This window comes from Stenella coeruleoalba, assembly GCF_951394435.1.
Source record: "Stenella coeruleoalba genome assembly, chromosome: 13".
NCBI classification, from domain to species: Eukaryota; Metazoa; Chordata; class Mammalia; order Artiodactyla; family Delphinidae; genus Stenella; species Stenella coeruleoalba.
This window is the reverse complement of record NC_137159.1, coordinates 10,947,555-10,966,915: the sequence shown is the minus strand read 5'-3', so window position 1 is coordinate 10,966,915 and position 19,361 is coordinate 10,947,555. Positions and strand designations below refer to the sequence as shown.

General features: G+C 50.9%; 1 protein-coding gene across 1 annotated transcript in view; it reads right to left on the bottom strand.

Moving 5' to 3' along the window:
- ACOXL (acyl-CoA oxidase like) overlaps positions 1–19,361 on the bottom strand; it is a 355,249-nt gene that overhangs the window by 54,676 nt on the left and 281,212 nt on the right. The window contains 3 exon segments of the mRNA XM_079940041.1: positions 10,842–10,867; positions 10,870–10,903; positions 10,907–10,911. Of these exon segments, the coding sequence (XP_079796167.1) occupies positions 10,842–10,867; positions 10,870–10,903; positions 10,907–10,911 (65 nt within the window).

Here is a 19,361-nt window from a genome sequence, read left to right as displayed (position 1 = left end):
ATAATTTTTTTAATATATTGCTGAATTCTAGTTCCTAATATTTTGTGAGAAACTTTTGTGTCTATATTCATAAGGGATATGGGTCCATACTTTTCCTTTTTCGTTCTGTTTTTGTCTGGTGTGATATTAGGTCAACACTAGCTTCATAAAATGAATGTATTTCCTCCTCTTGCATTATCTGGAAGAGATTCTGTAGAATCATTAATTCTTATTTAAACGTTTAGTAGAACTCTCCAGTGAATTCTGGAGACTGGTGTTTTCTTTTCCTAGAATTTTAAATATAAATTCAATTTCCATAACAGTTATAGGGCGATTCAAATTGTGTATTTCATATTGAGTATGGTGATTTGTGTTTTTGAGGAATTGGTCCATTTCATCTAAGGTGTCCAATTCATGTATGTAGAATTTTCTTAGTAATCCTTTATTATCATTTTGATGTCTGCAGGGTGTTTACCGATATCATCTATTGAATTCCTGATGTTAGTGATTTGTGTCTTTTCTTTGTTAGACTTTTAAAAAATCAACTTTGTTGATTTTTTTCAAAGATCCAACTCTTTGCCTCATTATTTTTCTTTGTTAGACTTTTAAAAAATCAACTTTGTTGATTTTTTTCAAAGATCCAACTCTTTGCCTCATTATTTTTCTCTATTTTCTTCCTGTTTTCAATTTCATTGATTCTTGCTCTTATCTTTATTATCTCTTTCCTTCTGCTGTCTTTGGGTTTATCTTGCTCTCAATTTTTTAGGTTCTTGAGGTGGTAGCTTAGGTTATTGACTTGAGATTTTTCCTCTATTTCATGTAAGCTATAAGTTCCCCTCCTAGCACTGTTTTAGCTGTGTGCCAAAAATTGGATTATATTTTCATTTTCATCCAGTTCAATCCTGCTGTTGACTCCATCTACTGAGATTTTTATTTCAGTTATTGTGTTTTTCAGTTCTTTTTTTTTTTTTTTTTGCGGTACACAGGCCTCTCACTGTTGTGGCCTCTCCCGTTGCGGAGCACAGGCTCCAGACGCACAGGCTCAGCGGCCATGGCTCACGGGCCCAGCCGCTCTGCGGCATGTGGGATCTTCCCGGACCGGGGCACGAACCCGTGTCCCCTGCATCGGCAGGCGGACTCTCAACCACTGCGCCACCAGGGAAGCCCGTATTTTTCAGTTCTAATATCTCTATCTGGTTGCTTGCATTTACTATTTCTTTGCTGAGACTATTTATTTGATGAGCCTTTCTATTCTTTTGTTTCAAGCACATTTGTAGTCACTCATGAAAACATTTTTATGATGTCTGTTTCAAGAACACATCAAGTTGTCTCATCCCCATTCTGTCGTTTTCACAGTCCTAGAAGAGACAGAGATGGAAAGATTTTCCCGAAGGCAAAAACATTCCATCAGGAGACTCCGAGAAGAAGCAGCGATCAAGTGACTGGTGCCTTCGTGCTGGCCATTTTCCTGACGTTTATTCCAAAACTAAGTTTCTCCCTCCTTCCTCCCTTTCTCCTCCCCCTCCTTACCTCTTGAGAGCTGACTGTGTGCCAGGCATCTTGCTGGGTCCTAGGAGAGGAAGGGGGTAGAGCTAACTAATTGTTTTTCTTTTTTCCTCTCTCAAAGTTGATAACCATGGTGCGTGTGCGCGTGTGCGTGTGCGCGCGCGCACGCGCGCGCATGTGTGTGTGTGTGTGTGTGTGTTTCAGTAGAGTTTTGAATATAAAATTAACCCAAAAGAGATCAGCTAAAATTCAGTAAGGGCAAGAGGAAGAGTTGGGCAGGTCCAGGGAGCAGAAATCATCAAGTCTCATAACATTTCCAGTTTTCAGTCAGGGCACAGAGGGGCTTGGCTGCAGTCAGGGGCTGCTGCCTGGGTGTGAGAGCTGAGCTTTGCCTCCTTTCTCAGCCCCATTCAGCATGAGCCCCCATATAACTCTAGTGCTGATGTCCCCTTCACTGTGTTCTGGAAAAGCCACTTGGTAATTCTGTTCATGTCTAGTAGCCCAGACTCATAGCACTGAAATGCCCTGATGGAATTTCTCCATATTCTGGGTAAGTCACTCAAGAGAATTCTCCTGGGCACTTCAGCATCTTGACCTCTTTATTTAAATGGCAAAACGACAAGCTTGGGGCCTGGCCCTGTTTTCTCCTCCCACTAACTCTAGTTCCCTAGGGTCAAATTTTGCTCTTATTTTCCTACAGATGGCTTTCACCAAATTCTTCCCATTTTTTTATTTGTCTCCAGTGGTTTCCTTGCTTACTTTCGGCCCTGTCTTCTAGAACAGCCTGAAATGAAATCTGCCCCTTGCGCTGTGCACAGAAGACATGGAGGGGAGAGTGTTCAGGCAAGAACCCCTTGCACATGTCCCAGGACGGGCTTGCAGGACCAAGCATCCTCAGAGGGTGATGATCTCCACACTTGGGGAAGCGTGCTGCCGTGCTGAACATGGGATTTCTGCTCTCCAGCTGGTTCTCCACTTAGGTGTCGATTTAGATGCTTGATAAAGAAGTGTCAAGGACAGAGCAGGTGTCACGTTTCACATACTGCTCCATTCGTCTGTGCGGTCATATGCTCCTCTTAGGTAATCAGGAACGTGTAGAGTTTGCACGTGATGGCGCTTGGCCTGGAAAGCCATTGGTCCATTTCCCCTGTGAGGAGAGCTTTGTGGAGGAGGTGGGCAAAGTACAGAATGTCAGACAGCAAAGCATGCCCTCTTGCTGCAGGACAGGAAATCCTTCTGCCCTTCTCCTAATCCCCTACCCCTTGCCTCACTCTCTATCTCTGGCCCCTGGTCTGGAGACTGTGCTCACAGAACAATTCTAGGGCAAGTGTTAGCTGATGATGGCTTCTGCTGCATTCCCTCTCAGAGATACCCGACACTGACATTAATCTCTGGAAGTTAGGGTAGCCTTCCAAGCCAATGCTGGAATTTCAAGATAGCTATAGCACACTGGGGAAACGTGCATGGCCAACAAGAATGGAAGCTTCTGGAGACCTCTCCCCTAAAGAGGCAGCTGTCTAGGTCCCCTACTGTGGCAGCCAGCTCACCAAGACATGCATCAGTGCACCCGAAACACTCTATAATTGGAAAACTCAGAACACAACTTCTCACACGGAACCCACCAGTAAGCACGGCGGAACCCACGCAGTTGGTTAAATTTAATTTCCTGCAGAAACTTAGCACAAATGCCAGCTCCTCTGGCAAGTCTTTTCTAACCCATGCTGAGTTGGGCACCCCAGCTGAGTGCTTTGTTAACTCCCCCAATTTCCCCCGTCTCAGCATGTAACCCACTCCAACGTGCTCGCTTGTTGGGGTCTCATCTATTAGTCAGGGAATTGAGGGTGAGGGTCTTATTGATATTAGCACCTCCAGTGATTGGCACATAATAGCCACTCACAGATGTTTCTGAAGAGGGGTTGTGGTAGGTATGTGAAGACAGTCAACAAAATAACCCTTCTGTTGACCTATCAGGGAGCCTGAAATTCCAACCATTGGATATTTATTTCTTTGAGTTAAAAAGTTACTCCTATGCACCAAAGATTCCTTTCCAAAATTAAAGTTTCATCAGGAGAGATAACTGTCATTGAGATTTGGGTTGGGGGTGGTTTGAGATGAGCCCTGCAGAGCCTTGGCATGTGCTTGAACTCGTGGGGAGAGAACCAGGAATGAAGGGAAGCAGGCATTCCAGGGCCTCAATGGCACAGAGGTACAGGAATGAGGGAAAACCATTTATGGCTGTAACACTACGTCTGAAATTTGATTTCTTTGTCACTTGTAGCTCTTTTCCCTTATTAAATATATATATTCTAAAAAACCCGAAATATAGTCTTCAAACGAACCAGGTACTAGATAAACATCAGCTGGCCCATAACGGGTCCTCAGTGAATATTGTAGAACAGCTGCCTTGGAACACTGTCAGCCACATGCTCGCTTCTTTCTGTGTGGCTCTGGCTCGCAAGGAGCAGAGAAGGTAGCGGGAAAAGAACAGGGGGAAAGGATGGGGTTTCACCACCGCAGACCCCGCTACCCTTAATGATCTGGGCTCCGGGAAGTCGGAGCAGGGACTGACACTATTCGTGATGGACTGGGTTTGGAAATGCACTCAGGCCCCAGGTAGGAACCTTTGCTTCTGGTGGGAAGCCTGAGCCCGTGACTGGCTGCAGACGCCTGAGCAGGGGCTGCAGGCATGCGTGGTGCACACACAGGATGTTTGCTCCTGCTTCCTGCCCTGGGGCCCAGGACACTCTCAAAGGCAAGGGGCCACGATGGGGTCCTCGGGTAGGAAAAGGGCCGCCGACAGAAAGGAGGACATCACGGTTTTCCCTGCGCTCAGTGGGAAGTGCTTGCAATTAACTTTTGGCCGCTGGGTTTGGTGCTTAAACCAGCTGCTACCTACACATGTTGAGAAAAGAAAGAAAGAGCAGTTAGAATGCAGGAAAAAGGGAAAAACCCCATCTCGCCCACTTGACAGGCTCCAACTGCCTCTGCCAGCCGCTGGCGAGGTGGGGACAGTCCCCTGCAGACGCCCTGCCCCTGTGCTGGGGTTGCCGTGGTGAGCGCCGCGTCGGGGCTGGGGGAGCAGAGGCCTTCTCTAACGCACAAAGACAGACAAAGGCCCTGCGAGGATGTGTGAGCCATTCCCCAAACGGAACGCTGCTCCCTGGGCCGATCACACGGAGAGAGTGAGGCGGGTGAGGCAGACTCGGGGAGAAGCCAAGCAGAAAGAACCTTTGTGACAGTGACAACTGAAGGAACACTAGATAAGCAGCTTGCTGGGGTGTTTCTAAACCTTCGAGGGGAGGTGAATCACTGCAGCGGTCATGTGGAAAATCCCCTTTCTCCTCAAGGCTCTGCCGGGGTCCCAGGTTAAGGTAAAGTCATCATTTTCTTGTGAAAACTCTCCTTCCTAACAGACCAGGATTCCACCAGGCTAGGAGAAAAGGCTCGTTTCTGGGAAGAAGTTGTATTTTGTAAACCTGGGGGACTGAAGGGTTGGGCCATGTCGCTCGCTCAGGGACTTTGAGTTTCAGGAAAGACTCATGTGTCTGATTTCCTAGAACATCATTAGACAGAGAAAAAGCTCCAGCTAGCCAGACCACAGTGGTGAGGGGATGTGTGGGAGGGAGGCCTGGCGTCCTGCCCTCCGTATCTGCCCAGTTTCCCCTGTGCATTTGGGGGCAGTGTGAACACTTGGCGGTTGGTAAGAAATGCTAAGGAAGCTTCCAGCAGCACTCCAGCCTCCGGTCAGTGGAGCCTTCCTGGGGAATCGCCTCTGTAGGTTTTCTTGATCTGGGCCCCAGCACCCTGCAACTGTGCCATCCACTCCTATGGGCCCCTGTGCATGCCAGCTGGACAGATAGCAGGTACTCAAACTGCCCTGCTTGTGTCCTCAGACCAAGGTATCATCCACTTCGCCCCAGACGGTCTGCCCTTCTGCCAATCAGATGGAGAACGGCCATCACTGCTGCTGCTGGTGTGACAGCCCTGCCGAAGGTCTGCGATCTGGGGAGGACAGGTTCAAGTGGTTCTATTTACTCTTGAGCAGGCAGCTTGGCTCTTGTTACCATTTTCTATAGCCGACGTGGTGTGATATGGGATCTCACCTACAGAAAAGCCGACCTTGAACTTTACATGGTACCTCCAGTCAGAGCACTTGGGCAGAGTGGCCAAGCCAGGACCGCGCTGGGGGCTGCAGTGTGGGGAACATTCCAGGCACTCGCTCGGCATCCCTGGAGTGGAAAAGCCTTGCTCTGAGCCAACCCTCCAGTTATAGCAGGTCAGCAGAAGCTCCTTCAACTAGCTCTTGTGCCCTGGCCTGGGGGGGAGCAGCACGGATCAGGAATGGCCACTTTCCCCAGAACATCCTACTTGCTTTTCCAAGGAAGGCAGGGAGACCCAGCAGGTGACGACCTCAGGATGTTTTTGTCCCAGTGAGGGTCCTTGCTGGGCTGCTGTCTCACACCCAAACTGGAAAGACTGCTGCCAGTTGTGTAAGAAACTCCCCAGAGAACAGACTGAGGAACTGTGATCATTTCTATTTGATTTAGAAAATGATGGTCCGAATGCAGATTGGCACCAAGGGGCCTGTCTTATGACTACTTTCCATCACTGAAAAGAGGGCACAATTTTTAAGAGGAGACGATCCTGGGAGGCAGGCAGGGAACAGCCGGACCGAACACTGAGAGCAGAGTTTGAGAGGCAAGGTAGAGCCATTTCATTGAGGACGGGATTTTGGCCTTGACTCAAAACTAGGCTAACCAGATGCCTGGGTTTGCCTGGGACCGTCATGGTTTATGCCTGTCACCCAAGCTTAATTTTTAATGGTGCCCCCTTTCACTCTCAAAAAGCCAAGAAGTCCAGGTTTCTGGACTTCTGCCATCTCCCTATTTCAAAGGATAGAGAGACTTAGGGCTGGAAACTTATCCAGGGAAGGACACGTAGGACATGGGGCTCTGAGAAGGTTCATTTGGCTAAGCCCGAAGGAGAGAGACAAGCAGCTGGAAGACCAGGCTGATTCATTCTCAAGCACGTTTAGAATCGCAGGCTTGTTGGCAATGTCCAGGCACAGGTTCACAGAGTGCAGGTGCTGGATGGGTCTCCGGAGTAATCTAATTCTCTTCCTCTTTTGCCAGAAGAGGACACTGGGCTAAAAGAGGTCAAAGTGACCTGCCCAAGGTCACACGCTGGATCCTGGCAGAGTGGAGATCAGACTTGCCCCCAGTGGACCAAGCCCAGGTGCTCTGTTCTGGAACAGAGGAAAGGGGTGACTCTGAAAGATGCTGCCAGGGGCACAGATGCACTGGCTCTGGAGTGGCAGTCCCAGGACAGAGTCATGGACTGTCCCATGGCCCTGAGGCTGAGGAGGGAGGACAGAGACCGTAGACAGGTGGGGTTCAGACCTGCTGAGTGAGCTGGGACGTGGAGCTGGAGCTTAGGTGAGATCCAGAGCCACAGTGGAGTGGAGGGCAGAGCAGAGGCGTAAGCGGGCTGTCCAGGGTAGTGACAGCAAGGACCGAAGAGATGAATTGGCAAGCAGAACTAAGAACGAGGGAAGGAATAGGTAAGTATGGGGACGGAAAGTGAATGGGGTCATAAGTCATTTATGGAATCTAAATCTTTTCTGTGGTTCAAATCATAGTGAAATCTCCCTGAGAGGCAAACCCTAATGACAGCTGTCCTACCTCTTGGCATCTTTTCCCAGCCCCTTAGCAGGGCCACAGTGGTGGGAAAATCCTAAGTCATCAACAGCCTTGACCTCTGCTTGGTATTTGGGGAAACTGAGTCACAGAGAAGCCAGCTCCCTCCTGCCTCACGGTAGTCTCAGCAAATAGGGTGTGATTCACAGCAAGCCACGAGCGTGATTCCACACGCCAGCCACAGCAGTGCACCTGAGGCTTCGTCAGTCTTACCTCCCGAGCAGCTCTGGCCGAGGTGGTGGATTTTCTGTGAATCTGATCATCTGGGAGGAGTCCAGCCTGAGGGTCCAGGGGCTTTGTGGTCACAGTTCTACTGCCCGACAACTAGCAGTGCCGTGGCAGAGGGCCATATCTTCTCCCTGTCCTACTCTTCCTGGTTGTCACACGAAGGCTCTGGCCTCTGCCATCTCCAAAACCTCACACTCTGGCTTTGTTTTTCCAGGGGTGTCGGACGTTGGCTCGACTGCTGTGTGCTCGTCTTTTGCAACTTCCCTGCAGTCTGTGTCTAGAGCACACTCACAGGTCATGAAATATCTGTCCTTAGGTCTCAATTATCTGGGACAGTATAGGGATGCAATGGTATGCATGCAAAATATTGTTTTCTAAAACATCATATTCAACACCAATCTGCATTTTTTTTTTTTTTTTTTTGCCTGCAACAACTGTTCACTCAATAAGGTGGAGTTAGATATTTAAGTTGGCTGCAGAGAATCTAGGAAGTGAATAGCTCACTCGAGTAAACATAAACTTGACCACAGGCTGACTGTAGTCAGAACGATCTACTGTCACCCTGAGCAAGTTCTTCCACAGAACAATCTACAAAAATCCTGCATACCACTGTCACGCCCACATGATGCTCTCTGATATGTGACATTAAAAAACCTCAATCTCCTGAGAAAAAAATCATAAAATAGTTTCAGTATATATGAACTGAGCACACGTTTTTGTTGAGTGAAACTTCTTTGATGATGCCAGTTCAAATATCTGCAGATATTGAGAAAACACCCACAGACATCACCCTCGGTTGCAATAGTCGCACAGTCTGCAGAGACCAACAGGGAAGATGTAAAATACTGAATGTCACTGGACATCATTCCAGGACACCTTGGGCTATCTGAACCCTCTCCCACTCCCAACTGTTAGTTTCTTCTTCTTCTTCTTTATTTTAATTTATTTTTGGGTGCATTGGGTCTTCATTGCTGCACGCGGGCTCTCTCTAGTTGCGGTGAGCAGGGGCTACTCTTTGCTGCAGTGCATGGGCTTCTCATTAGAGTGGCTTCTCTTGTTGCAGAGCATGGGCTCTAGGTGTGCGGGTTTCAGTAGTTGTGGCACGTGGACTCAGTAGTTGTGGCTCGCGGGCTGTAGAGCGCAGGCTCAGTAGTTGTGGCACACGGACTTAGTTGCTCCGCGGCATGTGGGATCTTCCCGGCCCAGGGCTCAAACCCATGTCCCCTGCATTGGCAGGCAGATTCTTAACCACTGTGCCACCAGGGTAGCCTCTTCTTTTTTAAAATTAATATTTATTGGAGTATAGTTGAATTATAATGTTGTATTAGTTTCAGGGGTACAACAAAGCGAATCAGTTATACCTATACACATATCCAGTCTTTTTTAGATTCTTTTCCCATATAGGTCATTACAGAGTATTCAACTGTTAGTTTCTAACCAAATGTTCCCAAGAAGCCAGCCTGGGGCAATGTGTGCATGGCAGGCGGGTGAGAAAGTAAGAGAAGGAAGAGGCTTTGGGTGGCATCTCTTTCTACCCTCTCCCTATGGATGTGAAGAGAGTGGCTGTGGTATCTGCAGTCGTGGAGGCCATAGGGACAGCTAGGAGCGGGCCTGGAGGCCTGCTCTCCTGGTGCCAGGCTCTGTGCTCTGCCCTCTCTACCCCAGGCTGCCTCTGAGATGCCCAGGTAATTTCCATGCAGGGCTCACCAGCAGGACCAACAACACATAGGAGTTGGTTCAGCCCACAGAGGCATGGAGAAGGGAACACGGTGGAGAGACGAACAGGAGGAGAGAAGCAAGAAGGAGGAGACGACAGCAGAAAACGCTGGACAGAATAGGAAGAAACGGCCAAAGGCACTGTGTCCTCATCACCTTGACTAGCGACTGGAGTAAAGAGGTGAGTGTCTGGGGGCCAAGAGCTACTCCAAGATCACAGTGCCACTGCCTGTACCTGGAAGGGAAGGTCCTGGGGGAATGGCCCTCAGGGTGGGGAACTGAGAGCTTAGGGTGGACAACCTCAAAGTACCAAGTAAAGTTTCTGTGCCTGAATGGGTGCCACTGAAAGTCAGTGTATTGGAAGAGCCGGGACCCTGGTGGACCACGTTTCCCGGGCAAACCCAATGTTTGGTATCAGCACTTCTGTATTATAAAATCAACATCACTGAAAGCTTTAAAAAAAGACAGACTGAAAATATCACATCTTAGGCAAATGAGTTGAAAATCCCTTCTAGTGACGCCCTATATTTTCCACCCATTTCTAAAGTCAGAGAACACCTGGTATGGTATTTAGGTAAAGAAATGCAATTCCTGGTACACGCGGTTTCCTGACAGTACAGAACTGAAATGACGTCACGGAAATGCAGATGCCTCTAGGTCAGTCTGAGGACAGTTTCTAGGTGAAAACATGAGTCTCACCCATTGGTGGAAAAGCGTGTCTGTACTTTTATGATCTGCTGGTACCTACTGCTTTCTGCCTTCAAAGACTAAGTTTTAATTAAATGCAGGCAGGCTGCTGGACAGGCTTTTCCACACTTCGGGCTCACCTAGATGTACAACTGCAATGTAGGTTAGCCCGCACCTGTGCTCCTTCGTCATTTGGAAGGAAAGAAAACGATGGTCACCAAGAATAAAAGAAGCCTGTCTCCCACTCAAGGGCGAGGAAGCTATGACATAAGATGCCCCTTCCAGTGGCTCATACGAACAGACTCATTTGTGAGGCTCTCCCCACGGCGACGAAAGATGGGGCAGACACAGAACGTATGGGATCCTTTGTCTTAATTAAAAAGTATGGTGAGAGTCATAGAATTTGGCCAAGTCTCATAAATCTGCTCAGAGGATCAAGGCTCTGTCAGATAAGCTTAAATAGAACCAACTGAGCCCTTTGGAGAATTGAACAGATTCCCCGCTAGTGGTTGACACCCACTTTCCTGTCACTTTGCTGCACTCCGAGGACGGCGGCTGTGCTCATTAACCAGCAGCCCTCCTACCCACCGATGGCAAGTTTATCCCCAAGAGCACAAAATTCAGGGATGATAAATTTACTCTGGCTCGTAAAAGTGAACCCCTCCTCAGGGCAATAAAAATGCTGTGAGCCTTTAAGGCAATCAGCGCTTTGTGTGATAACGTACCTTTTTTTTTTTATCTGAAGTTAATACTTATTTATTTTACATCTTTATTGGAGTATAATTGCTTCACAATGGTATGTTAGTTTATGCTTTATAACAAAGTGAATCAGTTATACATATACATATGTTCCCATATCTCCTCCCTCTTGCATCTCCCTCCCTCCCACCCTCCCTATCCCACCCCTCCGGGCGGTCACAAAGCACCGAGCTGATCTCCCTGACAAAACGAGAGAGAGGCATGGACATATATACACTACCAAACGTAAGGTAGATAGCTAGTGGGAAGCAGCCGCATAGCACAACGTACCTTTTTTAACAAAGCCTGGTCCTCTTTTCAGGACAGCTCCTCCCGGGCAGGGAGAACTGCTCTCAAGTAACTGGAAAGGAAGAAAGAGAAAGTGAATGGCATCCCTTTGGACCCTTTGGACCCTGTTTGGAGGAGGACATCGTGGTGATAACAGATAGAGGTGGCATGCTACAGTCTTTCCTTGGTGATAAGTTCAAGGTGGACAGAGCCCGCCCCGGGGGAGGTGGGAGCAGGGCCAGAGCAGTCACTTCACCCTTGTCAGCCGGGATGATTACATCAGAGTAAACGGCCGTGTCCATCAGCAAAGCTCCATCCTAAAATGGTACAAACGAGCTTATTTCTAGTCACATATAGTCAGAAATATAGTCCCAGATGTATTACAGAAAACAAAGTTATGGTTACCAGGGGCTGGGGGGGGAGGGGGAGGGGGAGGGATACATCGGGAGATTGGGATGGACATATACACACTGCTGTATGTAAAATAGATAACTAATAAGAACCTACGGTAGAGCACAGGGAACTCTTCTCAACACTCTGTAATGACCTATATGGGAAGAGAATCTAAAAAAGAGTGGATATATGTATATGGATAACTGATTCACTTTGCTGTACACCTGAAACTAGCACAACATTGTAAATCATCTATACTCCAATAAAAAAATTAATTAATAAAATTTTAAAAATAAAAAATACACCGCCGGGAGGTCCTGGGTTCAGCCACCATACAGCCTGTCCCCCATGACCACACTGCCTGTTCATTTCCTGTGACCACCGCCTAGAGGACTCCACCTGCCTTTGTAAATCTGGCGGTGCTACATTTTCTCTCTCAAGTCTCCATCGTGATTCCCACGGTGTTAAGTCTTCTCTGGCTATGAATGATGAGGGCCCAGTGTCGACTCAAGCAAACCCAACAAGTCCCCCAAATATTTCAAGTCGCATTTCCCCTACCATCTTTCTCCAACAGGATGGTGGAGAGAAACCAAGAAGGTCTGCAAAGAGATTAATGATCCATTTCTATTGGCCATGAAAGCTCTAGTAATATTAACTGAGACAATTTACACAAATTATACTCCCCTTCTCTATGCTGGTGGCCCAGCTCTCACTCAAGGCCCATTCGCGTGAGCACCCTTTTCAGTGTACATAAGCACAAAACCACAACTGCGTCCCATGCACGCTGCTTTGACTGTATTGTTTCATTCTCGAAAATGCTCCCATGATTCCCTGCCACCCTCAGATTTAAATCCGCTTCTTTTGACAGGCATTAAGTCTTTAACTGAGTGACCCGTGTAGATGAGCCTCTTATTTCCAGACTCAAACTTGCATTCACTCTTTACCTGTCGTCACCCTTCACTGCTGTCTGCTGGGCAGTCTCACTTCCTGCCTTTGAGTGCAGCATAGCTCAACCACCCATCCAACGACTCAAAGCCACTGGCCATCCCCTGGCTCCAGCCCATCTTCCACAATGGAATATTACTCAGCCATAAGAAGAATGAAATAATGCCATTTGCAGCAACATGCATGGACCTGGAGATTATCATACTAAGTGAAGTAAGTCAGACACAGAAAGAGAAATAGCATATGATATCGCTTATATGCAGAATCTTAAAAAAAATGATACAAATGAACTTATTTACAAAACAGACGTAGACTCACAGACTTAAGAGAATGAACTTATGGTCACCGGGGGAAAGGTGGTAGGGGAAGGGTAGATTGGGAGTTTGGGATTGACATGTACACACTGCTAGATTTAAAATAAATAACCAACAAGGAGCTACTGTAAAAAATAAAAAATAACCTCCCCCCACCGCCAAAAAAAGAATCTGCACTCGGTGTTCTTTAGATAATCTTTTAGAAGGTGGCTATTTTATTTGGTAGCGGTTTCTGCTGTGACATGGCATCTTCCTCAGCACAGGCCGCGGACATCTAGACACTTTCTCCCGGCCTCCTCGGTGGGCCGCTAGATTCTCACCCTCCCCTCTCCCCGCCCTGGGGTGGCCCCGCGTCCAGCTGCCCGTGTGCCGGACTCCACTGTGACACCTTTACTTGTTCACGAGACGTGGCACCCAGGAGAGCAGCTGCTCCCTGAAATTCTGTATTGATACATCTAAGCGAAACCAGTTGAGCTCCACGCCTAGGCATCCCTTTCCTGAATTTTCCCATTTCAGTGGGAGGGACTGTCATCCACCAGCCTCCAGGCCCAAATCTTTGATTTTCCCTCCTGTCGCCATGCCTGCGGACTCTCCTTGCCCCTCAAAGGCACCCCTTCCCCTTGGCACAGCTGCCGCTCTGATGCCTGCAGAACGCTTCTAACTTGCTCCCCAACCCTGAGGCCCAGGCCTCCTCTCCTGCCACCGTAGGAAGCCTGGCACTGCCCTCTGGCTTCTCGTCTCCTCCACCATCTTAGCCCCTCTGCCCTGGACAAGACGTCCTCTCCAACGGTTCCTCACCATCTTCAAACCACGGCTTGGTCCTCGGCCCACGTGACCCTCTCCCTCTCTCCTCCCAATCTGCTCAGAGAACACCTTCTGCCGGGCCCAGTGGATGGAGGGGTCAGCTGCACAGGCCTGGAGTCAGATGGACCTGACTCACATCCTCAGCGGTGCTGCCGCCACCAGCCTCCTCAGACAACAGATGAGTCACACACTGACTGAGCCTCAATTTCCTCACCAGCCACACGTGGAGAGGGTGCCGGCCTCCTGGCGTCGGTGTGAGGACTAATGCAGAGGCTGGATGTCAGTGCCCAGTGCCGGGGGGCGCGGCACCCAATTCTCTGCACCTCTAAGGAGTTTTGTCTAATTTTTCCCCATCACACTGATTCATTCCCGTTTGATGCACTGGCATGACATGTTACACGCTGGGTTCTTTTTGAGTCTTGCTTTGGTTTTTCGGTACACTTGCTGCCGTATCTCAGGAGGGAAGCTCCGGGCTCCAGAAGACAGCCTGGGTCTCAGCCTGCTTGTTCTATGCCCGTCCTGCCCAACAGGCCTCAAGTCATGACCCAGTTTTTGGAACTGGACTGGAGTGCACTTGTGGGAACACAAGACCCCACGGGTGGAGCTTCCCCTTAACCGGCCCGCTGCGTTTCATGAATTGATCACCTCTCACTCCTTTGACACAAACGATAAAAGCCAACCTTGACAACTGCAGGTCAGACAAGCAGGGCTCACCAATTCCCTGGTTGTTTCCCCTCGCCTCAGAGCCAGGGTGACAGATGCTCTCGTGCCCAAGGCAGGTTTCTCCCCCACCTCCCCCTGCTCTGATTTCTACTGAGTCCTGAAAGAGGAAGGAAGGGCAGAAATGTGGCTCACAGCTCTTGGGGCCCAGGTCTGGGGCCCACTGACAACCCCAGGGGAGCAGTATCACACGGGTGACACTTCACTCTCCTCTCCCTCCTCCTGCCTCAACTTTTAAATAGGAAAATAACCCTCAAAATGAAAGCAGTTGTGGTATGTACTTTCCTCTCCCTTTGTTGCTGATTCAGGGAGCTGCCTGCCTAATGAGAAAAGAAAGGATGCTGCAGCCGGACCAGCGCCCACAGAACACGGGTCGCACTGGGGCGCGCTCTTCCTTAAGAGACTCGGGAGGGAATCATCTTCTTGATTCCACGTTTCAATTGTTGTAACTGCTCTTAAGTGTCCCAGTGCCATTTATTTCCGTAGGGGCTGCAGAGGCTCCCACCTGTCTGAGTATAGTCAAGCCCTCCTTGGTTCAGCCTGTCCACCCTGTGCGACAAAAAGATCAGCCTGACAATAGAGGAAGAACAATAGATTTTTAGGTAACATACTCGTTAGGTTTGAGGTTGGGGAGGGAGGTGAGAGGGATGCATAGAAAAAATGACCTGAATGAAGCAAAAAACAAAACAAAAAAAAGTGGTAGTTCAGGAGAAAAAAAATTATAGGCCAGCATGAAACACATATGCCTCCCCTTCGATGAGCTGGTGGATAAATTATGTACAACAGCCAAACCCCTGCAGCCGTTTCTGAAAGGCAGACGGGATTTTGCAACACGAGGGATACCCTAAAACTCAAAGAAATGCTCGTGCCTAGGACGCTATCATGATGACGTGTTGATACAAATAATAGGGGAAAGTAAGATGAACCAAATGCACGATGCCATTGTCCTTTTTGAAATATGGCTGGTGAGACTGGGCACAATCGTTAAGTTCGCAGGCACAGCTGGCCTGGACATATTACAGAACAGGTTGTATTTCTCAGGAATCCTGTCTCAGAATATTCTTTCAGCTTTTCTCTCAATCCCTATGACAGGGCTCTGGGAACCAGGGGTCCTGCCCCAGTTATCAAGCTTTAGAGAGCCCTGCTCTGGCATTCCTCTGTCCACAGCCTTCCCCACGGGGTAATGGGGGAGCGCCCGCCTGGAGCCCGCATCCCACTTCTCCAGCCCGAGTAGCTTGAGCTTCTCTCCTGGGAATGCTCTCCTCCTGGTGTGTGCACCCTGGACCCATGGGGTGGCCAAGGGGAAGCTGTTGGGAGGGGTGTAGACAGACCTTGGGTGTCTAGGCTGGAGCTGTGGATGGGAAAGAGGGAGGTGGGGAAAGGGGGATGCTTTTCCCCAGGCTGCAGAGTTCACAAAACTTCCAGGAGTCTGAGAATTCTAGATTCCCACCTGGCCTTCTGGATGAATAAAGCTACGTGTGCCACGGCGGGAGGACAGAGTATCTTTTCTTCACTGCTTTGTAATCTTGTCTGGTACCCTCCCTGTGGGTCCCACACACAGTGCAGGCTCAGGCTAGAGAATAAGGACCCGGTGAGAAAACACAGGCTCACCCAAGCCTCTTCAAAGCCAGGCCCCCCATCCATCCCTGGAAAGAGGAAACTCAGTCCCAGCTGAGTCTCCAAAATGGCAGGGAAGTGTGGCTCTCACGTTCCTACAGTGACGATGAGGAAGCCAGCCTCCACGTTGGGGCAGCAGAAATGGGGAGGCTGACACCTGCCCCTAAACAGAAGGTTCTACTGGAGGAGTGCGAGCTGAGCACGTGCACACTGGGCACGCCAGGGTGTGGCGCTGTGCCCAGGAGCAGGGTCCTCCCTTGCCGAGGCCTCCCTGGCCCCGGAGGCGGGCGTCCCACCTGGCTGGCTTAGGCCTGCCTCTCCCTGGGAGCCCCAAGGGCCAGGCTCCCCTGCTGCCCATGCACAAGGTGGAAGACTGCCGTGGCTGTCCCTCAGCGGTCCCCTCTCACCTGCGAGTGACAGCCATGCTCGCGACACCCTTTGCCGAACTATCTGTCACTCCAGGCTTCTGAAGTCCCCCTCCCACTTCCTCTTCACAACATAACAGGGAAATGTTGAGAGAGAGAGAGAGGGCTGCGTCTTTGTAGAAGGAACTCCAGCTCTGTGTTCAGCATCAGCACAGAGCGGGAACAGGGGCTCTTAACGTCTTGGCAGCCAGCAGGTGTAGCAGTTCCGGCCTCCTGCCCATTGAGATGGGCTGAAAGGGCGTGGAGCCGACCCTTGGGAGCCTCCGTGCCAGGAAAGGGTCCTGGCTCCCCTCTCCCTCCACACTCCCACCCTCCCACCTGCTCTGTCCTTGTTGCTGGCCCTGCAGCGCTTGCCTGTTCCTCCCTCAGCTCACGGGACCCGTTCCAGAGAGCAGGCAGGGCACACGGGGCAGATACCACACTCCCCTCCTCTGTGACCACGAGCATGACAGGTGCTCCGAGGTGCCTCTTCCCCAGGCACGCAGGCTCCAGTTCCCTGTAACTAAGCCTCAGTGCCTGAGTCCTGGGACCTCAGCACTTCCAAAGGATGGAGACGGGGCCCTCTGCTCCTCCAGTGCAACCCCACCTGCCAGCATCTCACTGCAGATCTGTCCTCTCACTTGCTGGCCACACTCACTGGTTTTGGGCTCCGCTCCCCACCCATCCCCACCCTGGGCCTCTGTCTCCAATGCAGCATGGCCCCTGGGCCAGGAAAATTCCCCTCAAGGGAGCCTGGGTCAGAGGGTTCCTCTCCAGCCCAGCCCCTCCACTGGCATCCTACTGTCTACCCGGCAAAGGCCAAGCTCTGCAGTGCAGCGCTCAGCGCACCCAGCCCTCCCAGCCCACGCTTCCAGGCTCGTCGTCTCAGTACTCTTCCTGGCCTCTCCCCCGGAAGCCTCCCTTCTGGTGGAAGAGGGGCACTGGCATCCCCTGGACAAGCTTTTCGCTTTATCACCCTCATCTTTGCCCACACCGTAGCCTCCTCCTGGAATGCACTGCCACACTTCCAACTTTGGGATCCTATTCACACTTCAAGACCCAGCACCAAGGGACCCTCTGTGAAGCCACCTTGGAGTCCTGCGCCATCTGCCAACTACTGGTACCCCTCCCAGGCTCGGCAGCATCCACTTGCATGAGGGTGCGGTGTTCACATCTTACTCCTTCTCCTACTCCTAGCCCAAAGTCTCCAAGTAGGAGGCACTGCCAACTTTGTAAGCAAATAAACTACACTTCTGTCCACTCCTTTGAAATCTGTAAGAACTCTGCCCACACAGGGGGAGAGCATGGACCAGCAGAGCCTGCACCGCTAGAGGCAGGTAAAAGGCCAGTTGGGCCAGGCCCTGGGATGGGAACAGTAACAGGGTCTCACTGACGTCTGGAAAGCCTGGATCTAGTCTGAGCTGTGGGACCGAGACGCGGATAAACGGCGGCCAAGTTCTAGATGTGGGCAGTTCCTGTGAGGAGGGGGCAGCCGTGTGAGGGGCCGAGCCCTGCCTGCAGTGTCTGGACCTCGGGAGGGAGGCTGTATCCCTCTCCCCATGCCTGCAGCATCACACGCCCATTCGATCTTCCTTCCCATGAAGCTGGTTGCAAAGGAGATCCATCTGTGGTCTTCGGCTCGGGCCAGGCTTGATGTCACGAGCGGGAGCTCATTCATCACGGATTCTCTGGGAAGAGTCCTTTCAGCCCAGAGCAAGCGTGGCCATTCACTTGGGAAGCCATGAGGGCCTAGCTCAGCTGGACTCCTGTCTCTGGAACCCACAGTCTTCCCGTACGCAGGAAGCTGCCCGCCCTCAGATGCATGGGGTGTCCTCTCGCTTATTCGATGTGGTCCCTGTCTCACCTTGACCAAGGAATGCTTCCTGGGGTCTGGTCCAGACCAGGAGGCAGAGCGAGAGGCAGACACCGGTGGTGGCCACATCGCCCGATCTTCTCCCTGGCAGACAGCCTTCCCCGTGGGAGCGTCCCAACCAGTGGCAGATCCCTCGCAACTGCCGGGAAGGACAAGTCTGACAGCGACGCTCGGCTGGAGGTCACACCCCTCCCTGCCACTGATCCACCAAGAGAGCAGGAGTTGATGGAGTTTGGAAAACCAAGAGCTGTGGACTCCAGGAGGGTCATGGACAGACAGCCGTGAGCCACTGCCCAGGGCCTGGCACCCACTCCGCTGTTCCATTTTGAGGGGTTCTCCTCTCAATTTAACATGATGCTTCTGCTCAGGACTGGGGTGTCTCTGTGGCTCCCAGTCCTCTCTGCCTTTCCCCTGTCTCAGCGTCTCACTTACATGCTCCAGGCCCCGCTCGTGCCCCAGGTCCAAGTGCAGTCTCATCCCGTCCGGTCACGCGGTGTGAGAGCCAACCCCTCCCTCGTCAGCCTCCGCGTTCCCTCCTACCTCACCCTTCACGTCTGATCACTCTCAAGGTCCCATAGATTCCTTCCCTGTAACATCTCCGGAACCCCACCCTCGGCCCCAGTCCTGCCGCCATCGCTTCTGAGTTCGTTTCCCCCCAGCTTCCTCCTGGACAGCCTCACCCAGCCTCCCTGGTCACGATTCCCCTCCACACCACAGATAGAGGCCTCTCCCTAACGCCCCAAGCAGGCCATGCCTCCCCCTGCTCTCAATCTCTCCCAGACCCCCACTGACTGTGGAGGCGGACAGTGAAAGCTCCCACACGTGGCCCACACGGAACCTGCGGGACCCCGACTCCCACCCTCTACGTTTGCCCTGCATCCTGGACGCACCACACCACAAGCGCTTTCCCAAGTCACCCGTGCATTTCATGCCTCCCATTTTGCCCTTCCTTCTGCTTGTGATGTGCTTGCCACCTACATACTAAAGGTAAGTCTTGCCCATCCACCAAAAATCAAGGTCTCGGGGCTTCCCTGGTGGCACAGTGGTTAAGAATCCACCTGCCAATGCAGGGGACATGGGTTCGAGCCCTGGTCCGGGAAGATCCCACATGCCGCGGAGCAACTAAGCCCGTGCGCCACAACTACTGAGCCCAAGTGCTACAACTACTGAAGCCCGCGCACCTAGAGCCCATGCTTTGCAGCAGGAGAAGTCACCGCGATGAGAAGCCTGCGCACCGCAACCAACAGTAGCCTGCGCTCGCCACAAGTAGAGAAACCCACGTGCAGCAACGAAGACCCAGTGCAGCCAAAAGTAAATAAATTTTTTTTTAAGTATATCTAAAAATATCAAGGTCTCAAACACTGATCGCCTCACCTGGGACTTTGTGGGGAGCCACATGAACCCCACACACTGGACGACGTCTCTCCCATGTTCTCCCAGTGCACCAACTCTG